The 22178-nt window shown below is 40.9% G+C and overlaps 2 protein-coding genes across 3 annotated transcripts in view; one reads left to right on the top strand and one right to left on the bottom strand.

The window, feature by feature from the left end:
- The window catches only part of CTNNA1 (catenin alpha 1), a 214638-nt gene that overhangs the window by 66526 nt on the left and 125934 nt on the right, over positions 1-22178 (bottom strand). The gene's annotated exons all lie outside the window — the stretch shown is intronic.
- Positions 12775-14316, top strand: LRRTM2 (leucine rich repeat transmembrane neuronal 2). The gene has a single exon (XM_075543126.1). The coding sequence runs from the start codon at positions 12802-12804 to the stop codon at positions 14314-14316; it is 1515 nt and encodes a 504-aa protein (XP_075399241.1). The 5' UTR covers positions 12775-12801.

The raw sequence follows: 22178 nt of genomic DNA, 5'->3' as shown, positions 1-22178 counted from the left end.
CAGTAATGACCTCCCTTAGGTGAGATTCCTTGTAGAAGCTTCTCTTAGCCAACCTCAGCCCAAGTTCAAGTTAGCTCTCTCTCTGGAGTAGGCGCCCTCAAACTACGGCCCGCCGAGGACATTCATCCAGCTTGCTGGGTGTTTTTGCCCCGTTTGTTTATTTTACTTCAAAATAAGATTTATGTGCAGTGTGCATAAGAATTTGTTCCTACATTTTGTTTTTTTTTTTAACTATAGTCTGGCCTTCCAGTGGGTCTGAGGGACAGTGAACTGGCCCCCTGTTTAAAAAGTTTGAGGACCCCTGCTCTGGAGTGTCCCACAGGACCTTAAACCTCCCCTTTTGTGGCCATTCTCCAATCACAGTCTGGGACAATTACCTGTGACTTGTCTCTCAATTCACATAAACAAGAGAGCAGTGCTGGATTAGAAACATAGGATTTAGTGTGTAATGTATGTGGCAAAACACTAGTATCCTTCTCACTTCATCAATGAAAATATAATACTTCTCAAACATAACCCCTAAATTTCTTACTTTAGTCCAAGTAAGGTTGGAATGAGTAAAAGAGGTAAAATCCACTGCTTTAACCCTTAAATGTTTAAGGATTGTTTAAAAGAAAACTGGATGGTTTGATTAATTTAACAGGAAGATCTCATTAATTAGTCATACTACCTCCATCAGTCATGATGAGTAAGTGAACCTCAGCTCACAGAAAATTAAACAAATATCAAGATACACAGAAGCAATACACGAGACCCGATTAAGAATGGAGGTGAGCTGTCTCCTCCCCAAGACAACTTAGAGAAAGGACTCAAACAGCTTCCGAAGCTACTTGAAGGGTTCTAGCCTGAATGGTGGCCTCCGTCTTTCTGTGTATCCCAATACAGGACCAAGCTACTCACAGGTAGAAAGAACTCAAAGAAAAATGGGGACTAGTATTAACCAATTTCTTGAGAAGAAAAAGCAAATGTTGTAGACCAAGGGAGACCAGTATCTATTACTCAGTGCATGTCTTCCTAAGTAGGGCTAAAAGGAATGAACAACACACTGACATTCAATATACAGTTAAAGCAGAAGAGAAGCAGTTTGACCCTGGTTGTTCCACCTGGCCCACAGATGGTTGATGGGTATAACATAAACTGAATATGTGGCAAGACCCGTTGGGAGCCCTACACAAAGGCTGAGTAGAGTTCAGTGTAAGAATAAAAATAATTGTATAGAGCTCCACTCCCAAATTCTTTAAGATATATACTCTCTGTAAGTTACAAAGAATAGAACAATTTCTAGTTTGCCTAATATTAACATTTATTCCAAAAAAGTCTAAAAGACTTTATTGTAGGCGAGGAACTCTAAATAAATGTAATTCTTTCCTCCCTACTCATCCCTGCCCCGCCCCCACGCTTCCACCCATAGAAAGCATTAAGTTTGGAAGCATGCTTTCCAGATCTGCATGGGGATTTTCTCACCACTGGTGGCTTAGTCAGTCACTCATGGGGTTGCTAACTGTAAAGGCAGCAATGTGAAACCACCAGGCGCTCCAGGGAGAAAGAAGAGGCTTTCTATTACCATAAAGAAAACTTACAAAGCCAGTTCGCCCTGTCCTGGAGAGTCACTGTGAGTGAGAATCAATGGCAGTGAGTTTGGTTAGGTTGGTTTTTTGTTTTGTTTTGTTTTCAGTTTTGTTGGCATATCATTCACAAAGGTTTGGTTTTAGTTCACATTTTTCTCAGCTAAAATCTTGCCAGGGCACCTATCAGTTCCAATAAGCATTTTAGTTCTAGCCAGAGACTCGTGTAGCAATATAGCTTCTGGGTGTACAGCACAGCTAACAATTTTCTATGACCATTTACATGGGAGCAGCAACACAGAATGCACTGGCCATCAATAATAAATCACAATGAACATATGGCATTTTCGTGCCAAATGTTTAGAGTCCAGAAACATTCCTCTCTCCCTAGGGGAAAAAAAAAAGACAAAATTCATGACAGAAAAAAGGTAGAGAGCTCGTAGTTAAGAGGATCCCAGCACAGGTTGAAGCAGATGACTGATACACAACTCATTATCATCTGCCTGTTACATGAATGCTGTCCAAAATAAGTCGGAGAATTCTAAACCACATGCAGAATAAACTAAATACATAGAATTTATACAATAAAATCATAATTTTGAAAATTTGAGTAAGCCAGAAAAGGATGAAAAGACTCAGCTGTGAGGATATTTGGGGAGCATTTTTAAATGGTCATTGACTCGTAAAATAGGCAAAAGTTTGTGGTAAACCAGGGAAAATTCTAGGTGTCTATTTATGTTGATTTAAAAACAAACGCTTTTTCCCTACAGCTCTGATCCCCTTTATCCTACACTGAAGACAATAGTTTATTAGGGGATCTGTTTACTGGAAGACCACGCAACACGTGGTTTCCAATCATTACCGAGCCTTCTCAGTACGTAAAGTGAATAAATATTCTAATATTACTAAGCTCCTTTCACCAGTCTTGCCATTCATTAAAATTAAGTATGTACAGGAGGGCGAAAAGGCCTTACAAAACATAAATGACTGACAGAAAAAATTACTTGTAAAGCCACAGATTTTTTTGTTGTTTTTTAATTTCCATCATACAAAACTAAATTTGGAAGGGATGGAAATGAGCAAATGAAATATAGAGTAAGTCTAAACAAAAACAAAACTGTTGATAAACATATAAACGGATGTCCAATCTTACCCATAATTAGAGAAAAACAAATGAAATACAGCATTTTCCCTTTATATTTCAAAATACTTGAAAACTCTGCTAGCACCCCGTATGGGCAAGGTTGGTTAACACACGTAAAAACCCACTACATGTCTCACGGTACCCCACGCGTCTGTTAGTTTGTCCTACTGTGGTGCTGTGGTGCTGGAAGCCATGCCACCGGTGTTTCAAATTCTAACAGGGTCACCAAAGTGGAGATTCTAGCAAAGTTCCTGATCAAGAACAGAGTAGAAGACTATGTATGCACATTTTACTATGAGGAATGAGCCACGGAAAACCTAATGTCCATCAGAACATTTAAGGGTCCTTAAAACTGGGGAAGAGCTGTCCCTGCAAAACGGCTTTTGGAATCTTCACCTATTGATGGGGTCCGACTCAAAGTGAGAACAACTGCGAATACTTATAAATAACTGAAATATGTAATATGAAAAGTATAACTCTTGGAAAATTTGAAACCATCAGAAATGAAATGGAACACACAAAGATCAATATTCAAGGTGTTAATGAGCTGAAATGGGCTTACATTAGCCATTTTGAGCCAGATAATCGTATAGTTTATTATACCAGGAATGATAAGTTCAAGAATGGTATCACATCATCCAGGAAAATAGTTACATGCCTCAAGCAGTCCAATTAATACAACTATTATTCAAATTTATGCACCAACCAACAAAGCCAGTGATAAAGAAACTTAATTCTATCAACTTTCTTAGTCTGAAATTGATCAAATACAGTCAAAATGCATTGATAATGACTAGTGATTTAAATATAAAAGTTGGAGACAAAGAGGAAGTATTAAGTAGTTAAGAAAATATGGCCTTGGTGATAGAAGGGAAGTGAAAGATCAGGTGACAGAAACGACGACTGTATTCCATGGACTACACAAGAATATAATTGGCTACATCTCTTGGAGGAAAAAAATGGAGAAGCTCATATCCGACAGTGGAAAAGAACATCAACTGCTCAAAAAGTCAACTGCCCCAAGGGACCAGGTATAAGGCATCATGCAAAAAAAAAAAAAGATATAAGTGTGTGTATGTATGTGTATATATGTGTATATGTATGTGTATATATATATATCATATTAAATGAAGGGGGAAGTGCAGAGTGGAGACCCAAGGCCCAAGTGTCGGCCAATGGAGATCCCCTCATAGAGGGGTTTAGGAGAGGAGATGGGTTAATTAGGGTGTGAGGTAGTATCGATGAAGAACACAGCTTTCCCCTAGATCCTGGATGCTTCCTCCCCCCAACTACCATGATCCGAATTCTACCTTGCAGGGCTGGATAGGACAGAGGCTGTACACTGATACATATGAGGGTTGGAGGTACAGGGAATCCAGGGTGGATGATACCTTCAGGACCAAGGGTGTGAGGGACGATGCTGGGAGAGTGGAGGGTGAGTGGGATGGAAAGGGGGAACTGATTACAAGGATCCACATGTGACCTCTTCCCTGGGAGAGGGACAGCAGAGAAGGGGGGAAGGGAGACTCAGGATAGGGCAAGATATGACAAAATAACGATGTATAAATTACCAAGGGCATATGAGGGAGGGGGGAATGGGGAAGGAGGGGGGAAAAAAAAGAGGACCTGATGCAAGGGGCTTAAGTGGAGAGCAAATGCCCTGAGAATGATTGGGGCAGGGAATGTATGGATGTGCTTTATACAATTGATGTATGTATATGTATGGATTGTGGTAAGAGTTGTTTGAGTCCCTAATAAAATGTAAAAGAAGAAAAGAGGAGAAAAAAAAAGTCAACTGCTTGGAAAAATTTAAAAACAGGTCCATCAGAACCAGATTGTGAGCTTCAGTATATTCCACCTGAATTTAGAGACATCTCAACAATGGATTTGATGCACTGAACATATTGAGTGTGTTTAAGACCGGAAGAGCTGTGGGATGACATAAAGACCTGCATACATGAACAAAGCAAAAGGTCATCAAAAGGTAACAAAGAAACCACCAAAGTGAATGTCAAAAGAAACTCTGAAACTTGCTCTTGAATTGGAGAATATCTAAAGTTAATAGAAGTAAAAGGCAGCCCGAGAAGACAGTACTATAATGAAACAGGCAAAGCCAGAAAGGAAGACTATGCTCAGCTTATCACTAGCTCAAAGAACGGAAGGTAAGTCATGCCTAGAGTTGTAATATTGACAGATTTCAGGGGTAAAACTATGAGCAGTGCACACAGAGCACCACAAGAAGATGGAAGGAATGCACACTCTACAAAAAAAAAAACAAAACCAAGAACCAGTCGACATACAACCACTTCAAGAGGTAAAACATGATCCAGAACCAAGACAGAAAAGGCACCAATGACAGAGAAAAACAGACTTCAGGAATTGATAAGACTAATTGAAGCATTTCAACTAACAACTCATACCTCACTGGAAGCAATGAATTGCCTAAGACAAGAATTCTTCAAGACTTTTGACATGATGTCAGGAAAGACCAGTACCAGACCATCAGGCTTGGTAAAGTGGAATGGAGGTAAAAAGAGGAAGGCCCTCAACCAGATGGACAATGCACATGGCTGTAACAATAGGCCCAAACATAAGAACAATTGTGAGTTTGACGTACTACTGGCTCAGATTAAGTTCTGTTGTACACAAGGTTGCTGTTGTACACAAGTCAGACCAGCTCAACAGCACCTAACAACTACCTGGCCATCTGACTATAAGAGATCTGCATTGTGTCCAATAGAATGGATGATTGTTCTTACAGTAAGATTAATATCATATACAAGTTAAATTTTGCTGACGACAATGCAAAACTGGCTATATAGTATATCGAAGGGGCTGCAAGAAATCCAAGTCATATAAGGAGAGAACATAGAACAAGGAGACATCAGGTGGATCTTGGCTGAACACAGAATACCAGAAAAATGTTTTGTTTTATTGACTATGCAAAGGTGTGTAAATAATAAATAAACTATGGATTCAAATTGCAGAATGGAAATTTCACAACAACTTAATTATGCACATGTGGAACATGTACATAAACCAAGAGGATATTACATGCTTTAAAATAAGGAAAATATAAACTGTAACAAACTTACTCAATCTGAATACTGAGCAAATACTGAAAAAAACTAGACTGCTTGAAGTAGAATGTGGCACCATGATTGGAAGAAAGCTCATTAACAATCTTTGTTCGATATGTTGAGGACGCAACCTGGCTTGCTGAAAGCCAAGAAGGCTTGAAGTACTTGTTGATGAGAGACAAGTGTTTAGATCAGAATGGATTATAACTCAATGCAAAGAGAAAATATCTGCACACCCAGACCAAAAGACAACATCATGACAAATGCAGTAATGATCCAAGTTTTACTTGGATCCAAATCAACACTCAGGGAAGCAACCGTCACTCAAACAAGGTACTGCAATGGGCAAATTTTCAGCAATAGACCTCTTTAAAGGTACTCAAAAGCAAAGATATTATCTTGAGGACTAAGAGATGCCTGAGTCTAGCCTGACTCAAGCCATGGTGTTTTCAATTACTTCACATACAGTGTGAAGCTAGACAATAAATAGGAAGACTGGGGAAGAATCGATGTTATGTGACTTATGATGCTGGCAAAGAATATTGAAGTATCATGGACTGTCAGAACAGAAGAGCAAACAAATCTGTCTTGGAAGAAGTACTACTGCCAGAGTGCTCCTTTGATTGAGGGATAAGGAGACTTCCTCTCACATACTCTGGACATGCTTTCAGGATAAACCAGTCCCTGAAAAGAGACAGCAGGCTTGGCTAAGTAGAGGGTCAGCAAAAAAACCGCCAAACCAACAAAACAAAACAAAACACAGAAGCCAGGAAGACCCTTGTGGCAGTTAAATAATCTCCTGTCAACTTAAATGAAGGGGTGGAATCTAGCTGGTCAACAGGTCATTGCCAATGATGCCTCTGTATGGGCATGGCCTTCGCCTGACGATCCTGGGAACTCCTAACTTCCTCCCTAGAGGGGACACACATGGTCTCTCTGCTACACATCCCTATTGACAAACCACATGGAGCTATGCTGATGGCAGTCAGAGGCCTGGAGTTGGAAGAGCCAGATGGAGAGCTGAGCCAGAAATGAAATGCTTCCACAAGCCTTTTCACCCACTGGTCTGTGATCTTCCTGCTTTTGGTGTCATTTCATGTGCTGTGTGTGAGTCTGTAGAAGAACTTATGGACAGTATTGGACAAATGGACTAAGATCAGACTTATGGACTTGATCTGGACTGAGTCAGGATGTTTTAATATACAATTACTCTTGGATATAAGTTCCCTCTTACACATGGTTGTCTCTGCATTTGTTTCTCTAGTCAACCCAGACTTAACACAACCTCAAGAGAATGGCTCAACTCAGTGGCCACCAACAATGAATACAAACACAGTAACTGAGGATGGCACCAACAATGTGCTTCAGTTTATTGTACATAGGATTACTATGAGTCTAAACCAACTTGACAGCACCTAGCAACAATTGAGTTGGTTCCAACTCATGGTGAGTGGCCTATTTAGAGGTTTCTGAGACAAGACTTTACAGGAGTAAGCAACCACATGTTATCTCCATGGAGCGGCAGCTGATGGGTTTGAACCACCAACCTACATGCAAATTCACCCCTTTAAATTTAGCCAATTAGGTCAGAGAATTCACTAATATTTATTGAGGAGTGACTGGTTTAACTTTTAATCATATCTTGTGCACACAGCCATCAATGTAGGTAGGAGGAAACACATCCAAGTCAAAAGCAACAAAAAATGAAAAAAAGAGACAAGGATAAACCCAGGCTTGGCTATATTTCAGAAAAAGCAAAGAAGCACACTATATACACACAAAGGAGAATTATACATCTTGGGTGATAACACTATCAGCAGAACAAGAGTTTTAAAAAAGGTTTGACCATATAAACTTCAATCAATTTGTACACTACTCACTATTACTAGTGACCCATTCATACTGCTTTCTCAGTCACGTTTACTAAAAGGAGACTCGCAGGCAGGCACACACACTGCTCCATTGGCTGCCGTGTCTATTATAATTCCCAGTAACCCCATGTATGTCAGAGTAGAGTGCTCCACAGAAGCTTTCAATCGTTTAGTTTTAATAAGTAGTATGCCGGGTTTCCTTCTAAGGAGCCTCTGGGTGCCTGCCTTTCAGCTGGGGGTGGAGCACATTAACCATATGCACTACCTAGAGACTTGAACACGTGACCAAAAGTACTTTTTAAAAATTAAGAGCAGGTGAGGATAGGGAATCAGGACACAGAACCAGATAAGGACAGGGATCCTGAAGCCTAATGTGGGAGCAGGAGCAGTCTACTTGAAAAGGTTTTTGGAAATTTTTCCGACAACACAGACATGTATTTATTTGTTGGCAGCTGAAAAGGTTTACCGAGACAACAGAAGTCTAGAATTCAGAATGCTCTCTGATTCTCTGGCTCTGCCTCCATTCATCAGCTACTCTTTAGCTAGCCTCCAATGGGATATACTGGGGAAGCCATTAATCCTTCTATCGCTAACTACCTCTGTTCCATAGGTTCTGTTTCTTGGGAAGACAGATATACTCACCATGTTTTAGTGCCAAACTGAAGTAATTATTCCTATTGTTTAAAATAGAAAATCAAAAAAGTTTAAAGAACAGCTGCACCTTTGTCTCCAAGTGTATATATACGCTTGCAAGTAATGGACATCTCTAGGGTTTATCACAATATTCTACTAGCCTCTTCCTCTCCTCTCCAAAAACAAAGGTCTACTAAAACTACATACATTAATTCAACAAAGACCCAAGCATGTGATTGCCCAAAAAACTCCCCAAATCTGGGAACTCCACCCTAAAAGCTGTTAAACTTTTTAATACATGTGAGAAATTTCTTCACATAGCAACCAGCACTGATTGCAACAAGGTTTATTTTAACAGACTTTTCCAGAGTACCCTGACGTAGCACCTGAGGGTATGATATGGTTAGAGTCGAACACGAATAAATTAAGTACTAGGCTGTTTAGCATCAAGCAAAATATCAAGTTACCTCTGCCACAACAGGAGATTTCACTTCTATGTCTGTACATCTGCTTCTTCATGTGGGGGGAATAATTCTCCTTAATCAGTAATATGTAGTTAGCGCAGATGCTCAGGTAGAGAAATGCTGGCAACCACTCGAACCAAAGTCCTGCCATTTAACTCACTTAATGTGCATTAAAACCATTTACCAAGGGGAGGCAGCTTAGATTTTGCTTCCTTATCACAACATCTAAAGCAGTAAAAATGGAAACCGATGATATAGATAGTACCTTCCAGAAGTAGTATTGCCACTTTAATTAAATCAAAGGCATATGTATGCAGAACAAGCTGCTCTACAATGAACGAGCAAGAGCTTCTGTTTAGCCCTCTTAGCTACAGAAAGGTAAAGACTTTTTAAATGACACACAATTCCATCAAGGGAAATACATACTACTCCCACTCAAAGAGCATGTTCTTTGGTTCTAAGGTCTGTATACCTTTTGAAGCCAAAGAGAGGGCAGGTGAGAAAGATGGCTGGTGACCCAGAAGGAAATGTGCTCTCTCGGTGCTGTGACACAGCACACATTAGTGCCCACTTCTCCAGATACATCAAAAAATAATTACTCTCGATTACATCTGTGCTTCTCTGGGCAATTCTCCTTACCCACAAATCTGCTATAATAGTACTGGGATAATATAATTTAAGTCGTTTCAATTTGTTAGGATATAAGAGGTATGCCAAGCTGACTAGACAGCAGAAAGAACCATGGAGTTTGAGGTGAACAAGATACTTTTCCTTCTAAATTGTCACATAGAGCCTATTTTTAATCAGGGTTGCTCTAATCCAATTGACTCAAACACTTTTCTCCACATGGAACTGAAAGTTGCTACTTGAGGGAAGAATGTATTCAGTCCCTCTCGTATGGCAAAGGCTTTTTTTCATCAGAAGGTGGCTGACTTCAATTATCCCAAGGGTGTTTTTTTTTTTCCCTTAAAATTTTTTTTAGCAAGAACCACCCCTATGGTACACCTCCCACCCCACCAAGACTTTTAGGAGAAAGTTCCTGTGGAAAAGTGATTCTCAAACATTGGATCTGAGTTCCTTTAAGAATCTAATTAAGTCGATTCCACAGAAAAACGCACAAGCAACACATCTTCTCATCTGTGAACAGAGGTAAAGTCTATAGAGCAGCGGTTCTCAATTTAGGGGTCGAACAACCCTTTCACAGGGATCGCCCAATTCATCGCAGTAGCAAAATGACAGTGATGACGTAGCAACGAATGTAATTTTATGGTGGGGAGGGGGTGTCACCACAACATAAGGAACTGTCTGAAAGGGTCGAGGCATAAGGAAGGCGGCGAACCACGGCTCTGGAGTATAGAAAGGATCAGGGTCACTGGGAGAAGGGTCACCCTTCAGGATTTAAAGAGGAAATGTCTCCTTTCCCTTCTTATCTGGAAAGGAGGTGCACAGGAGTACTAATGCAAGCTCTCTCGGCTTCCCGTGGGCCTAGAAGAAAGAAACTGCCTTAGAACTCACTGCACTGTGCTGTCGGGCCCATCTTTCCTGCCCCTTCCCTTGCACGGATGTTCAATCTACTTTGCGCTCTGAAGGCTTTCTTGGCATAGCCCTTTATCCTTCCCAAGAATTCCTTCCAGCAAAACTCTCTCCTCCTCCTAATCCCCTAGTGGGGCCCAAGCTGACCCATCTGCATTTTGGCGGGCCAAAGTGCCTTTACACACCCAGGGTTACCCACGGAAGGGCTCTGGGAGTCTTCCAGTCCTTACTCCATCACAAAACAATGCCCTACACAGTGCCTTCGTAGACCTGCCTGGGGGAATGAAGCTTTGGAAGCCCACCATCCGGTGATATTTCGCCAACTCCAGGGTGGGTTTGATTTTTCTCCCTCTGCATCAAGGAAAAGCTCTACTGAGGGCAAATGTCACCAGTATGGAAGAAACTGGTATCGGGTTGCATCAATGAGGCAATATATGTATCAAAGAGACTTTGCCTTTATTAGGCTTTAAAATGTGGCACTGACTAATGCTAGAAACAGCTTTTGTGTACATATAACATAAAAACCTGGGGCTGTACATTCAGAACCAAGGTCTAAAAATGGATGACAATAATCAAGAGAAATAAGCTAGGTTTGGTCAATTAAAATACTCAAAGCAAAAATTCTACTAAGAAATAAGAATGACTTATCTACGTTCCCGAGAGTCTGAAAATAGTCTAAGATGCAAGTCAGTTCTTCTACGTGACAGTATTAAAGACACAACATGCTCTACTAGGGCCACAACCCCTATCCCAACCTCAGCTGAGGAACGGGAGATTCTGAGGTACGTAAACACAGCATGAACACGTCAGTTCCCAGTCACACTCTGGGTCCCTTTTCCTAAGTAATTTTTGTTCCACTGTTAATGCTTAGGTCATGCTGTCTATTAAAATGACTGCATCAACCTACTGTTTTCTCCCAGCAGAACATCAAAGATCAACTCAGCATTTTTCAATCAGCATGGTAATTAAACAGTGGTCTAAAATAGGGCAGAGAAGTCTTTTTAGAGTTCTCCTGAAATTCTCAGAAGAAAACAACTACCTAAATATTTTCTTTTCTAAGCTTTTTTTTTTTTGGAGGGGGAAGGGCAACCTTTACACTTGGCTGGTCGCGTTAAGCTCCTAATGACAAGAGAAGCCAAGACCGCTCAGCTCCTTTATCGACACATCTCAAGTAAATCAGTTATACTTCCATTCTAACCAGACATGGCAGCAGGACAATTGAGGGGCAGCTTCCCAAACGGCCCGAGCAGCGGGCACTCCCGTGCACAGGCTGACGTTAAATCACAGGCTGGCATTAAATCAGCACTTCATAAACCGTGCAGGCTCCTGCCCATTTCCATGATCTCTCTATGCAGAGTCGGCAGTGTAACGCTGGCTCGCGCCAGCATTAAAAATCATCACTCTGCTAACCCAGCTCACTGTTCAGATGGATCTTCTTGAATGCAGCCTTTATTATAACCTCACTGCTGCTTCCTACTCTGAGGGAATACCACGTTTTGTTTTTTTTTAAGTCAAGAGTTCTTCTTTCTCCCTTTATTCTAATCAGGGGGTCGTGCAACAACCCCAATACTGTTACCAAGCACGGTGCTTTATAACAGTAAAGCTTCTGGAAAACCCAAACAAAAGACACGTCACTCAGTGACGTCAGCCTATATACAGTTCTGTGTGGTCGCAGCACATAAGCAAATCCATTCTTGTGCCGTTTCTCGGAAAAGCTTTTCAGTAAATGCACTCATGCTGCTCCAGGAGCTCTTCTCCGCAACAAGCCGCCCATCTGCCATCAACAAGTTAAGACCCAGAGAACTAACAGCTACGGGAAGGGGAGTCTGACGCCTTGATTACCCAGCTGAGCAGTCGGAGGAGGAGAAAATAACTTATATTCAAAACTGAGAGGCTAAGAGCGGTCCCAGGAAATGAAGCAATGCTATCCAGAGGAATATCCTAAAGAAAAAAACACCCAACTCACCCTGGTGGATTAAATTGTACTTGGAGAGCCCGGGACACAAGAAAAACAGGAAACTGGTCAAAAGGCTCTGCATGTTAGAGCCTTTTACAGACTCACTGCGCTGAGTCTAGGAACCGCGACTGAATGCAGCCTCCAATGTGCTCAGAAGAATGGGTAAGTCTATGCATTCATATGTTTGTGCAGTCAGCAAGGAATCACGCCTGTACACGGGCCACTGAAATCACGTTTTAGGAATGAAAGCGTCACATATTTTTTATTTTTTCGGTTTATAACAAAGCTTATGAATGATGCTGATGAGAGGGACATGTCGTATCTTATTTTAATATTACGTTTAAATTTTGTCTCAGTTATACCGACAAGGTTAGCTTTTCTGCAGCAAATGAAAAATAAGTTGTATGCAGTAAAATCCTACACCAGTGTTATGTTGCTGTATTTTTGTTTTGTTTTCCAATAGCCCATATGATCTGCTGAAAAATATCCTATCTTCTTGTTTCCTTACATTATATTCTGCAGGCTTACATTTCAAGTGGCCATTAGGGGCCCCTATGCTGGCAGCAATATATGCAATGAGTATGGTTTTTAAAATGCTGCCGGCCCTGGGTATGGCGTGTCCACCCAAATGCCGCTGCGAGAAGCTGCTCTTCTACTGCGACTCTCAGGGCTTCCACTCAGTGCCAAACGCCACAGACAAGGGCTCGCTAGGCCTGTCCCTGAGGCACAATCACATCTCGGAGCTCGAAAGGGATCAATTTGCCAGCTACAGCCAACTTACCTGGCTCCACTTAGACCACAATCAAATCTCAACAGTAAAAGAAGATGCTTTTCAAGGACTGTATAAACTTAAGGAATTAATCTTAAGTTCCAACAAAATATTTTACTTGCCAAACACAACTTTTACCCAACTAATTAACCTGCAAAATTTGGACCTGTCTTTTAATCAGCTGTCATCTCTGCACCCAGAGCTCTTCTATGGCCTCCGGAGGCTGCAGACCTTGCATTTAAGGTCCAATTCCCTGCGGACTATCCCAGTCCGCCTGTTCTGGGACTGCCGTAACCTGGAGTTTCTGGATTTGAGTACCAACCGTTTGCGAAGTTTGGCTCGCAATGGATTTGCCGGATTAATCAAACTGAGAGAGCTTCACTTAGAGCACAACCAGCTGACGAAGATTAATTTTGCTCATTTCCTCCGGCTAAGCAGTCTGCACATGCTCTTCTTACAATGGAACAAAATTAGCAACTTGACGTGTGGGATGGAGTGGACCTGGGGCACTTTAGAAAAGCTAGATCTGACTGGAAATGAAATCAAAGCCATCGACTTGACGGTGTTTGAAACTATGCCTAACCTTAAAATCCTCCTTCTGGATAATAACAAGTTAAATAGCCTCGATTCCAAGATCTTAAACTCCCTGCGAGCCCTGACGACTGTTGGCCTCTCTGGCAATCTGTGGGAATGCAGTCCCCGAATATGTGCCTTGGCCTCTTGGCTGGGCAGTTTCCAAGGTCGGTGGGAGCATTCCATCCTCTGCCACAGCCCTGACCACACCCAAGGAGAGGATATTCTAGATGCAGTCCATGGGTTTCAGCTTTGCTGGAATTTGTCAACCACTGTCACTGCCATGGCTACAACTTTTAGAGATCCAACCACTGAATATACAAAAAGAATAAGCTCATCAAGTTACCATGTGGGAGACAAAGAAATCCCAACTACTGCAGGCATAGCAGTTACTACAGAGGAACATTTTCCCGAACCAGATAATGCCATCTTCACGCAGCGGGTAATTACGGGAACAATGGCTTTATTGTTTTCTTTCTTTTTTATTATTTTTATAGTGTTCATCTCCAGGAAGTGTTGCCCTCCCACTTTAAGAAGAATTAGGCAGTGCTCAATGATTCAGAATCACAGGCAGCTCCGATCCCAAACACGACTCCATATGTCAAACATGTCAGACCAAGGACCGTATAATGAATACGAACCCACCCATGAAGGACCCTTCATCATCATTAATGGTTATGGACAGTGCAAGTGTCAGCAGCTGCCATACAAAGAATGTGAAGTATAATATCTACCCATCATCAAAAATCCCATCAGATAAGTAACCTATTTTACATAGTAGGGGCTAAATACATATCTAATTTTTACCAATGGTGACATTAAGCCTAATTTTCCAAATCAAGTGGAGATTTAGTTTTTGAAGTGTTGAAGTATTTTTAATTTTTTTAAACAAAATCATATTTTAATTGTTAAATGAAGCAATGTTCACATTATTTGCACTCCTGCTGGAAAGTCTAAAAATGATCACTTCAAAATAAGATGCTTCATGTATGTAATTATATACTATCATGTGTAAACATTTACACGAGGACCTCCATATGCTATTTTTTTCCTAATGAAAAGAGTTCAGAAAGAAACGACTGAGCAGAAGACAGACAGGGACCAATTATTTGTTTGATCATTGCTCTCTATCCCACACACTGCAACTGGCTCGCTGCTTAAAAGGATACTTAGCAAAGTTCTCTTGTAGATCATTTGATATTAACCCAACAAGCTACTGCCAGTGTGGGAAGTAAAATTTCACACATGCTAAAGTCTGATACACATACTTCTTCCTGAGTTTTTGCCTGGGTTAGTAGGTATTCTCAAACCCTACATCATGAAATCAGAACACTATCTGTAATTCTAGTGAGTGACTCTTTAATATGCTTAAACGATGACTCCAAGGGTTTGTGAAAAGGTTCCATTTATAATGAAGTCAATATTAAATAATTACACTGACCTGCCATTCATCACTCATTTGATTTATAATGGATGTGTTGACTTATATGGCACTTAAGACTATTGTTTAAAAGTAGTGTAAATTATCATTTTACTAATTCATTTACTAAATCCTTTATTTACAAGTCTTTTAAAAAAAGATTTTTAAACTGAGATAAATTGACATATTCCCTCCCTCTAGTTTGAAAACACACAAGTCTCTCTCTTTCTCAATAGTTATAATCAAAGATGCCTTGACAAAGGGAGGTCTAAACCTTTCTTCTGCCTTTTCCTATCTTCAAACCTCAAAGAGCCAAATTCAAATTAATTGGCTAGCAACAGGCACACTGACTCGTGTTAGAATGTATTATAAAGAAACCACTTTCTAAAATACTATATACTAAACTTTGACCCTTTAATGAGCATCTACATCCACACTCTAAGAGCAGTTCCTCCCAAAGGAAGGGAACAACTAGCATCCCAGCGACCCTGTTCGTGGGTACAGCACTCTATAGAGACTACATAGCCACACAACAGCAATTAACTCAAAGGCAGTACGGGGTGACGGATGAAGGAGAAAGGCAGTATTCTGAAACCTGGCTCTTGCAGGTGCAGGATACCTGAAATTACAAGACAGCCAAGAATGAGGCAATCTAAATCGAAGAGGGCAAAGGCCCAGGAGTTGAAGGAGTGGGATTCATATAAACATAAACATCTCATCATTAACAAACAATAATGGTGCCACATTTTCAAGCAGTTAGAACAAGTATTTCTTCATTTATGATTTCTGTGGGGGAAATGGCTCTAAGTGAGATGCAAGAAACACAATTCACATTTAGATTTTTTTCCCACAAAGATCTATGCTAAACGTGACTTTAGAAGAATGAGCCTTTTCACTACTGCCATTTAATCTTATGTGAGAAGTGAAGTATTAATGTTTCAATACCAGTACCCTAAAAAGAAAGTTATCTTTTCCTAAATATGACCACTGACATAATGATACTCTTCATTCAAGGCATGTTTTCCTCCCAGGTTTGAATTTTAAATGTTATGACTACAGTTTAACCCTTACACTTTAGTGATTTTCTCTCTGAATACTAGTAGGAGTGTACACCTGTACTTCAAAGATGGTGTGCCTGTGTCAACTGCAAATAAGATGGCAAATGGTGGTAAATAAGTGCTCTCTAAATTTCTGAGAGGCGGGCAGGTTACTTTGACAAAGTCTCGGCCCACTTGGGCTGATCTTGAGCAGTGAGCATTTCTCTCTCATTAAACCAGGCCCTGGGCTTAGCAGGGCAGGGCCAGAAGTCTCCTATAAGCCAAAATTTACTAGCCCATTTATCAGGGTGACCACAGTCATTTGTCAGGGAACAGCTTGGTCACCCCACAACTATGCCCTGAGCACAGAAGATCAGTACAGAAGGATAGCAGAGAAGGCACACTTTCCATAATTTCAACCACCACCAAAATTAATTTAAATTGTGAGTTGGAAGGATGCGGTACACTGGCTGGGTATTCCCACATAAATCCTAAAGGTTGTAACTAGTAAAATAGACTAGAGTTGGCAAAATCCTACATGGACATGGGAAAGCTGGCCATTTAGTCCAGTTATTTAGAAGAACAGCATAGCCAAGGTACACTTTCTTTCCAGTGCAAATAATTTTTAAAATTGCCCTCCATTTTTTAAAGTAATGCCCTTAGAAAAAAGTGAGAAATGGTATCAAATAGGTATTTCCCCATTTTCATTTACAGAGCAAACTTCTTTTTTCTATCTACCTAGAGAGGGCAGGATTCCATTTAATTTTGGTCTGTTTGAGTTTTGATATTAGCACAGGTTTGAAGATGAGCCTGTTAGGCACCTGTGCTCTTTACCAACTGGCTAGGGTGGATCATCACAGCCACACTGCAGATCCTGTTAACATGGTGTGCAGGCTTTCCATTTCTGATGGGCTTTTGACTGCTTCCCTTCCTCCTTCCCCCCAATTTTTTTAAAAGTAATTTTAATTTTCAAGGTTTGAGGGAGATGACCAATAGCCAGAAGAGGAATTAAATCTTTCTGGGGGAAAAATGAAATTGGAAGGCTATGATACTATACTCATCTAGCAAGTAAGAGCTAATCTGGAATCATTTAAATTTATTTCTGTAGTTTTTGCCAGAGATTTCAATCACCTTTCTTAAAAGAGTGGACTGGTGAATTTGCATATGAAACTGAGGATACCCACTGCCAACATCAAAAAGCAAAGATACTAATTTTTAAGCCAAAAATCTGCACGAACACATGTAATTTCTTAATGTGCCCAAGTTAATTTCTGTACCAATTCAATGAATGGAATTGACTGAATTTCCCAACACCACTAATTATTAAAATCCATCTGCTTATTCTAATGCTAGTCACTAGGAGCCAGACTCCATATTTCCAATAAAAACGAGCCCTATGTAGCACCGGTTCTGAATCTTAAATTTTGAAAGCGGGGAATCATTTTCTTAAGGGATACTTCCTACAAACAACTATAAGGGGGTGGAGTGGGAGAAGGGTATAAATGCCTAGGTTCTCTGTCTCTCTGAAAAGTATGGATAGCAATATAAAAAATTTAAAATATTTTTAGCTGCTGGCTTACATGATCATTTTCTTAATAGAGCAATATACAAGCATGTATCAAAAGTCCGTTTGGAACATGCTTTTCATATCATTTTGGTTGAAGTCTTGCAGCCAGAAAAAGGCAAAGATAAGGTAATAGGGCCATCGACTGAAAATTAAACATTTCTGTATCTAACCTGGGGCAAACTCAGTACTTGAATAAAGGCCAAAACAAATGCAAATGACTGTTTAAGCTTTCATACTCCTGTTGCAAACATTTGGAAACTTCTACTCTTTCAACTAATCTTTTCTTCCTTGGTGATTTAAAAAAACAAAAACAAAAAACTTGATACATGGAATATTTGTGAACCTACCTATCAACACTGAGACTGGAGACTCAAAGTATAGTTCAGATACATTGTGTTCAATCACTTTCAGGAGCCATTTTTGGTGGGAGGTGGGTAGGTGGGTTGGGGGTGGGAGAAAATACCATTATATGGGGGTCTTTGGGGAGGGAAAGGGTAACAAAGTACAGTGTACAGGAAAGTTTTGTTATTAAAATTGTGTATACTGTAAGAAGTGAATTTTTTTGTTTTGTTCAATTTTTTCTTGGTAACATATCTACTGTGACATGACAGATTGGAAAACCCATTTGTGAAGTATATAGAAACCTTAAGTGAACATTTTTACGTTCCTCTACAATGCCAATTGTGTCCATTCAAAAAGGGCAGCTAATCCATCACCTTACCTCCATTCAAGAGAGGTAATAAGCAACAAGAAGGGAGTAAGGATGTAGGCATGCACCTAAAATAAGGTGACAAGATTTTAACATTGATAAAACTCATATCCTGGCGAAAGAGCCACATGGCAGCCGAAAACCATATACCCTAGCTTGTTGTGAATTCTTTCCAAAAATCGTGACTTTTAAAATGTCACGGGATGTGGGAAAAATTGTTAAAAATCTGGAATGCCCCGCCAAAAGTGGGACCTCTGGTCACCTTAACCTAAAAAGCCATTGTGCCCACAAAAAAATTAATCAACACAGTAGCCATTCTATAAACTGCTGCACTATCACAATCCGAAACCTTAGCAAGTGGAGCAACGGGTGGCCCTGTGTCTCACTGGGTCTGGGTTGGCCACCCGCAACCTCCAAGATGGAACATTTATCCAGTCTGGGGAGCTCTGAAAGGGCACCCAACCGCCAATTCTTAAGACCAACATAGCAATCTTTTCAGTCAGTGCTTTTCACACCCTGGGGACGGACCCAGGGGGGTGGGTCGGGGGTGGGATACTGAGGTTGCTGATCACAATCAAACCACTAGGATCTCTGCATAGTCCACTGCACCCCAAACACTAGTTCTACAAGCATGGGTAAAGGAAAGAAGAGGTGAGTAACTAATGTCTCTTGGTTAACATAGATACCACCCCCCTGCAAAAGAATGCTATGCCCAGGGAGTTCTAAGGGCAAAACCACCTTGGCCTTGAGGTGCTGGTTGCAGGCAATCCGCCATACTTGCCAGGCCCCATGTGCTACTCCTCCAGGCCAGCAGGAGAGCAACAGAACCACACTAACAGGAACCAGTACAGCCACCTTCTCCACTGGCCCAGGGATGCTAGGACCAGAAAGGCTTAACAGAGCCATCAGGATTCTCAGCAGTAGCTTGGGTCTAGGATGGTCAATTTAATGCTGTGTGCATCCGAGGGCAAAGGTAAAGATTTTAAACTGCACAAAAGGAATTAATTCATACATCTTCCAAAATGAAAGCAGACTTTATTAACAGACATTTTAATCTTGAAAATCCCATGTAAAGCTACATCTGAGTTCTTTATAGTTTATTTTAATTAATTTTGCCTGTATGTCATAGCATTCTCAGGTTCCCACTCAAATTTATAATAGATTTCTTCAAGGTCTGTTTAAAGAGATTTTCCCCCCCTTCTTTAAATATATCTAACCAGCTGGGTACTTAGTCTTCCTTAGAGAGAAAATGTACTACAAATTGTCTTTTATAAAATAGAGAAGGAAGAAGACGTAGAAACCACAACTATTCCAGCATCTCTCCTTAGCAGTTTCCCTTCCTGCCTCTTAGCCAATGTTTGGGGGGCACTCAGCACAGAACTTTAAACCTCCCCTGCTCTTATCTGAAGGGGGCATTCTAAGAGAAAGAAATCACCAAAGACACATCCTATCCTACAAAGTCCACAAGCCAAATACACCCCCCACCCCTTTACTCCTGGAGGTTTCAGAACAAGCCCTACCTGCAACACAGGAGCCACCCCCATATAGCCACCCGTGGCCAGCCCAGGAAGCGTAGCTGTGACCACAGCAGAAAATGGTCCCAACCTCCGCCCAAAGGCAGCCATGGAATGGACACTCCTCCTCAGCCCCCAGAAGCTCACTCTTCACTTAGAAGCCAGAGTTTTAACAACAGGCCCAGAGAAAATTTCCAGTCTTTTACATTTTTCATCAGGAGAGTTTACCAAGATGATAGGGATGTAAAGAGATGCAAAGTTTCATAAACATTAATTGTGTTTGTGTGTGATGCAGTAGTAGTAGTAGTAGAGATGCCCCTGTGAGTTGCTAAACCTGTAACTGTAAAAAGTCTCGTCTTTCTCCCAAGAAGAAGCTAGTGGTTTTGAACTGTGAACCTGTGGATAATGGTCCAACTCGTACCATTATATTACCAGGGCTCATAACTTTAATGAATACTTCCCCATCATAAGTGTGCTTAAGAGCGTAAGAACTCCACCTGTCATTGTTGGGTGCCCTCACTCAATTCCAACTCCTAACAACTCCCATCTCATAGAGCAGGATTATTCCACGTGGTTTTCTTGGTTGTTTGTCTGCCAAAGACCTCATGGGCAATTGCTCAGCACCCAAAATGTCTCTGAAATCAATGTATTTGTTATTTGTATATAATCTATGTCTACAGAGTCAAGAAGCTTAGAATACTACATTAATATGTACTACATGGTTAAAATAAGGATATAAAATGATCAAAAGAAGGGGTTCTTAATCTATGGGTCCAGAATATATAAGAGAATGCAAGAATTTCATGAGATGATCTTTGTAATTTGACTTTGTGAGTTCAATTCACAGATTTCACAAGGTCCTAGTAAGTTCTGGTAACACACACCAAGGGTCAGAAAGCCCTGGTAGAACAATAAAATAGTTAATTCTACTGTGCAGCAATTTCCCCGTGATCTTCCAAATGGTTAAGGCAAAGAACTAACAGTCTTTATCTGATAAAATGGAGTAGAGACTGGCTTATTTGGAGAGACATGGATTGCAAAACTCTGAATATTTATAAAACAGAGCCAACTGTTATGAACAACAGAAAACCTAACTGATAGGATCTCCTCCTAAGAGATTCTGGGGACAGGCAGGCTTGTTCTTCATGTCAGCCCTTGATCCGGTCTAAGAGGTAAGAAGCATGCTGCACAAGGTAGGAACTTACAGCAGCTATAGGAATGATGTCCCCTTTGGAAGAACAGGCTCATGGTTCCTTCTTACAATTTCCCAGGGATCCCAATGCTAATGTTCCAAGACCCCAGAAATACCTACTGTACTACACTATAAGCCCAGTGGGTGGGGGGAAAGTGCAAACTGTTGTTATTGTATTGACAGAAGTCGACAGGGCTGGAGTCCATTCAGAAAGGCAACTTGAAAAGACAAACCAGGAGACCTGCTTCCAGATGTCACAGCTTGAAAACCCCTTGGAGCAATTCGACTCTACACAGATGGGCAGCGCAATGACTGGAGCAACAGCACTACATATTTTCTACACTAGAAACATAATGTGAAATTTAAAACATCTCAGAACCATGTTTCATGCACCATTTCTAGTTGTGTAGATGAGAATCTTCATAAAAACCACCTGGATCCCAGCAGGAGCAAGTAGCATGGGCTCCACCCTGGGACTTATGACCTCTTACCTAAAACAGCAGTTAACAACCAACTCCATCAAACCCACTAAGTTTGGGTCAACTCTAATGGACAATAACCCAATACAGCATTACCAAGGCTATAGATCTTGAAGGGAACAGAAAGCCCCATCTTTCTCCCAGAGAGCAGTGGGATAATGTGGGTTTGAACCACTTACCTTTGGGTTAGCAAACCAATGCCTCCCCAAGAGCACCGGCAGGGCTCTTCATAAGGACCATACCAAAAACTAAATGCCCCATTTTCCACCGAGTTGATTCTGACTCACAGCGACCCTATTAGGCTTTCATGGCTGCAAATTTATGGGAGGAAACAGTCTAATTTTCTCTCATGAAGTGGCTGGTGGGTTTGAACTGCTTACCTTGTGGTTAATGAACAGTCCAACACGTAACCAACAACAGGGAAAGCTAATACATGCAAAACCATGTAAATAGGCAGCACATAGTAATAGCTCCATAAATGGCTTCTACTTTTTAAATACCAATGTACACAGAGAATTAGATGGTGCAGATCCAGCAAGCAGAAAAATCACAATAAAGACAAGATAGTTCCATGTCTTGCTTTCAACTCTTTTTTTCTCTAATCAAGTCCCTGTGCAGTAACCCGAAATAAAAGATTACTACCTAGCTTTTAATAAGCCAACAGCCTAGAT

The sequence above is a fragment of the Tenrec ecaudatus genome, chromosome 2 (assembly GCF_050624435.1).
Source record: "Tenrec ecaudatus isolate mTenEca1 chromosome 2, mTenEca1.hap1, whole genome shotgun sequence".
Taxonomy (NCBI): domain Eukaryota; kingdom Metazoa; phylum Chordata; class Mammalia; order Afrosoricida; family Tenrecidae; genus Tenrec; species Tenrec ecaudatus.
Note: the sequence above shows the minus strand (reverse complement) of the source record. Positions and strands in the feature narration are given on the sequence as shown.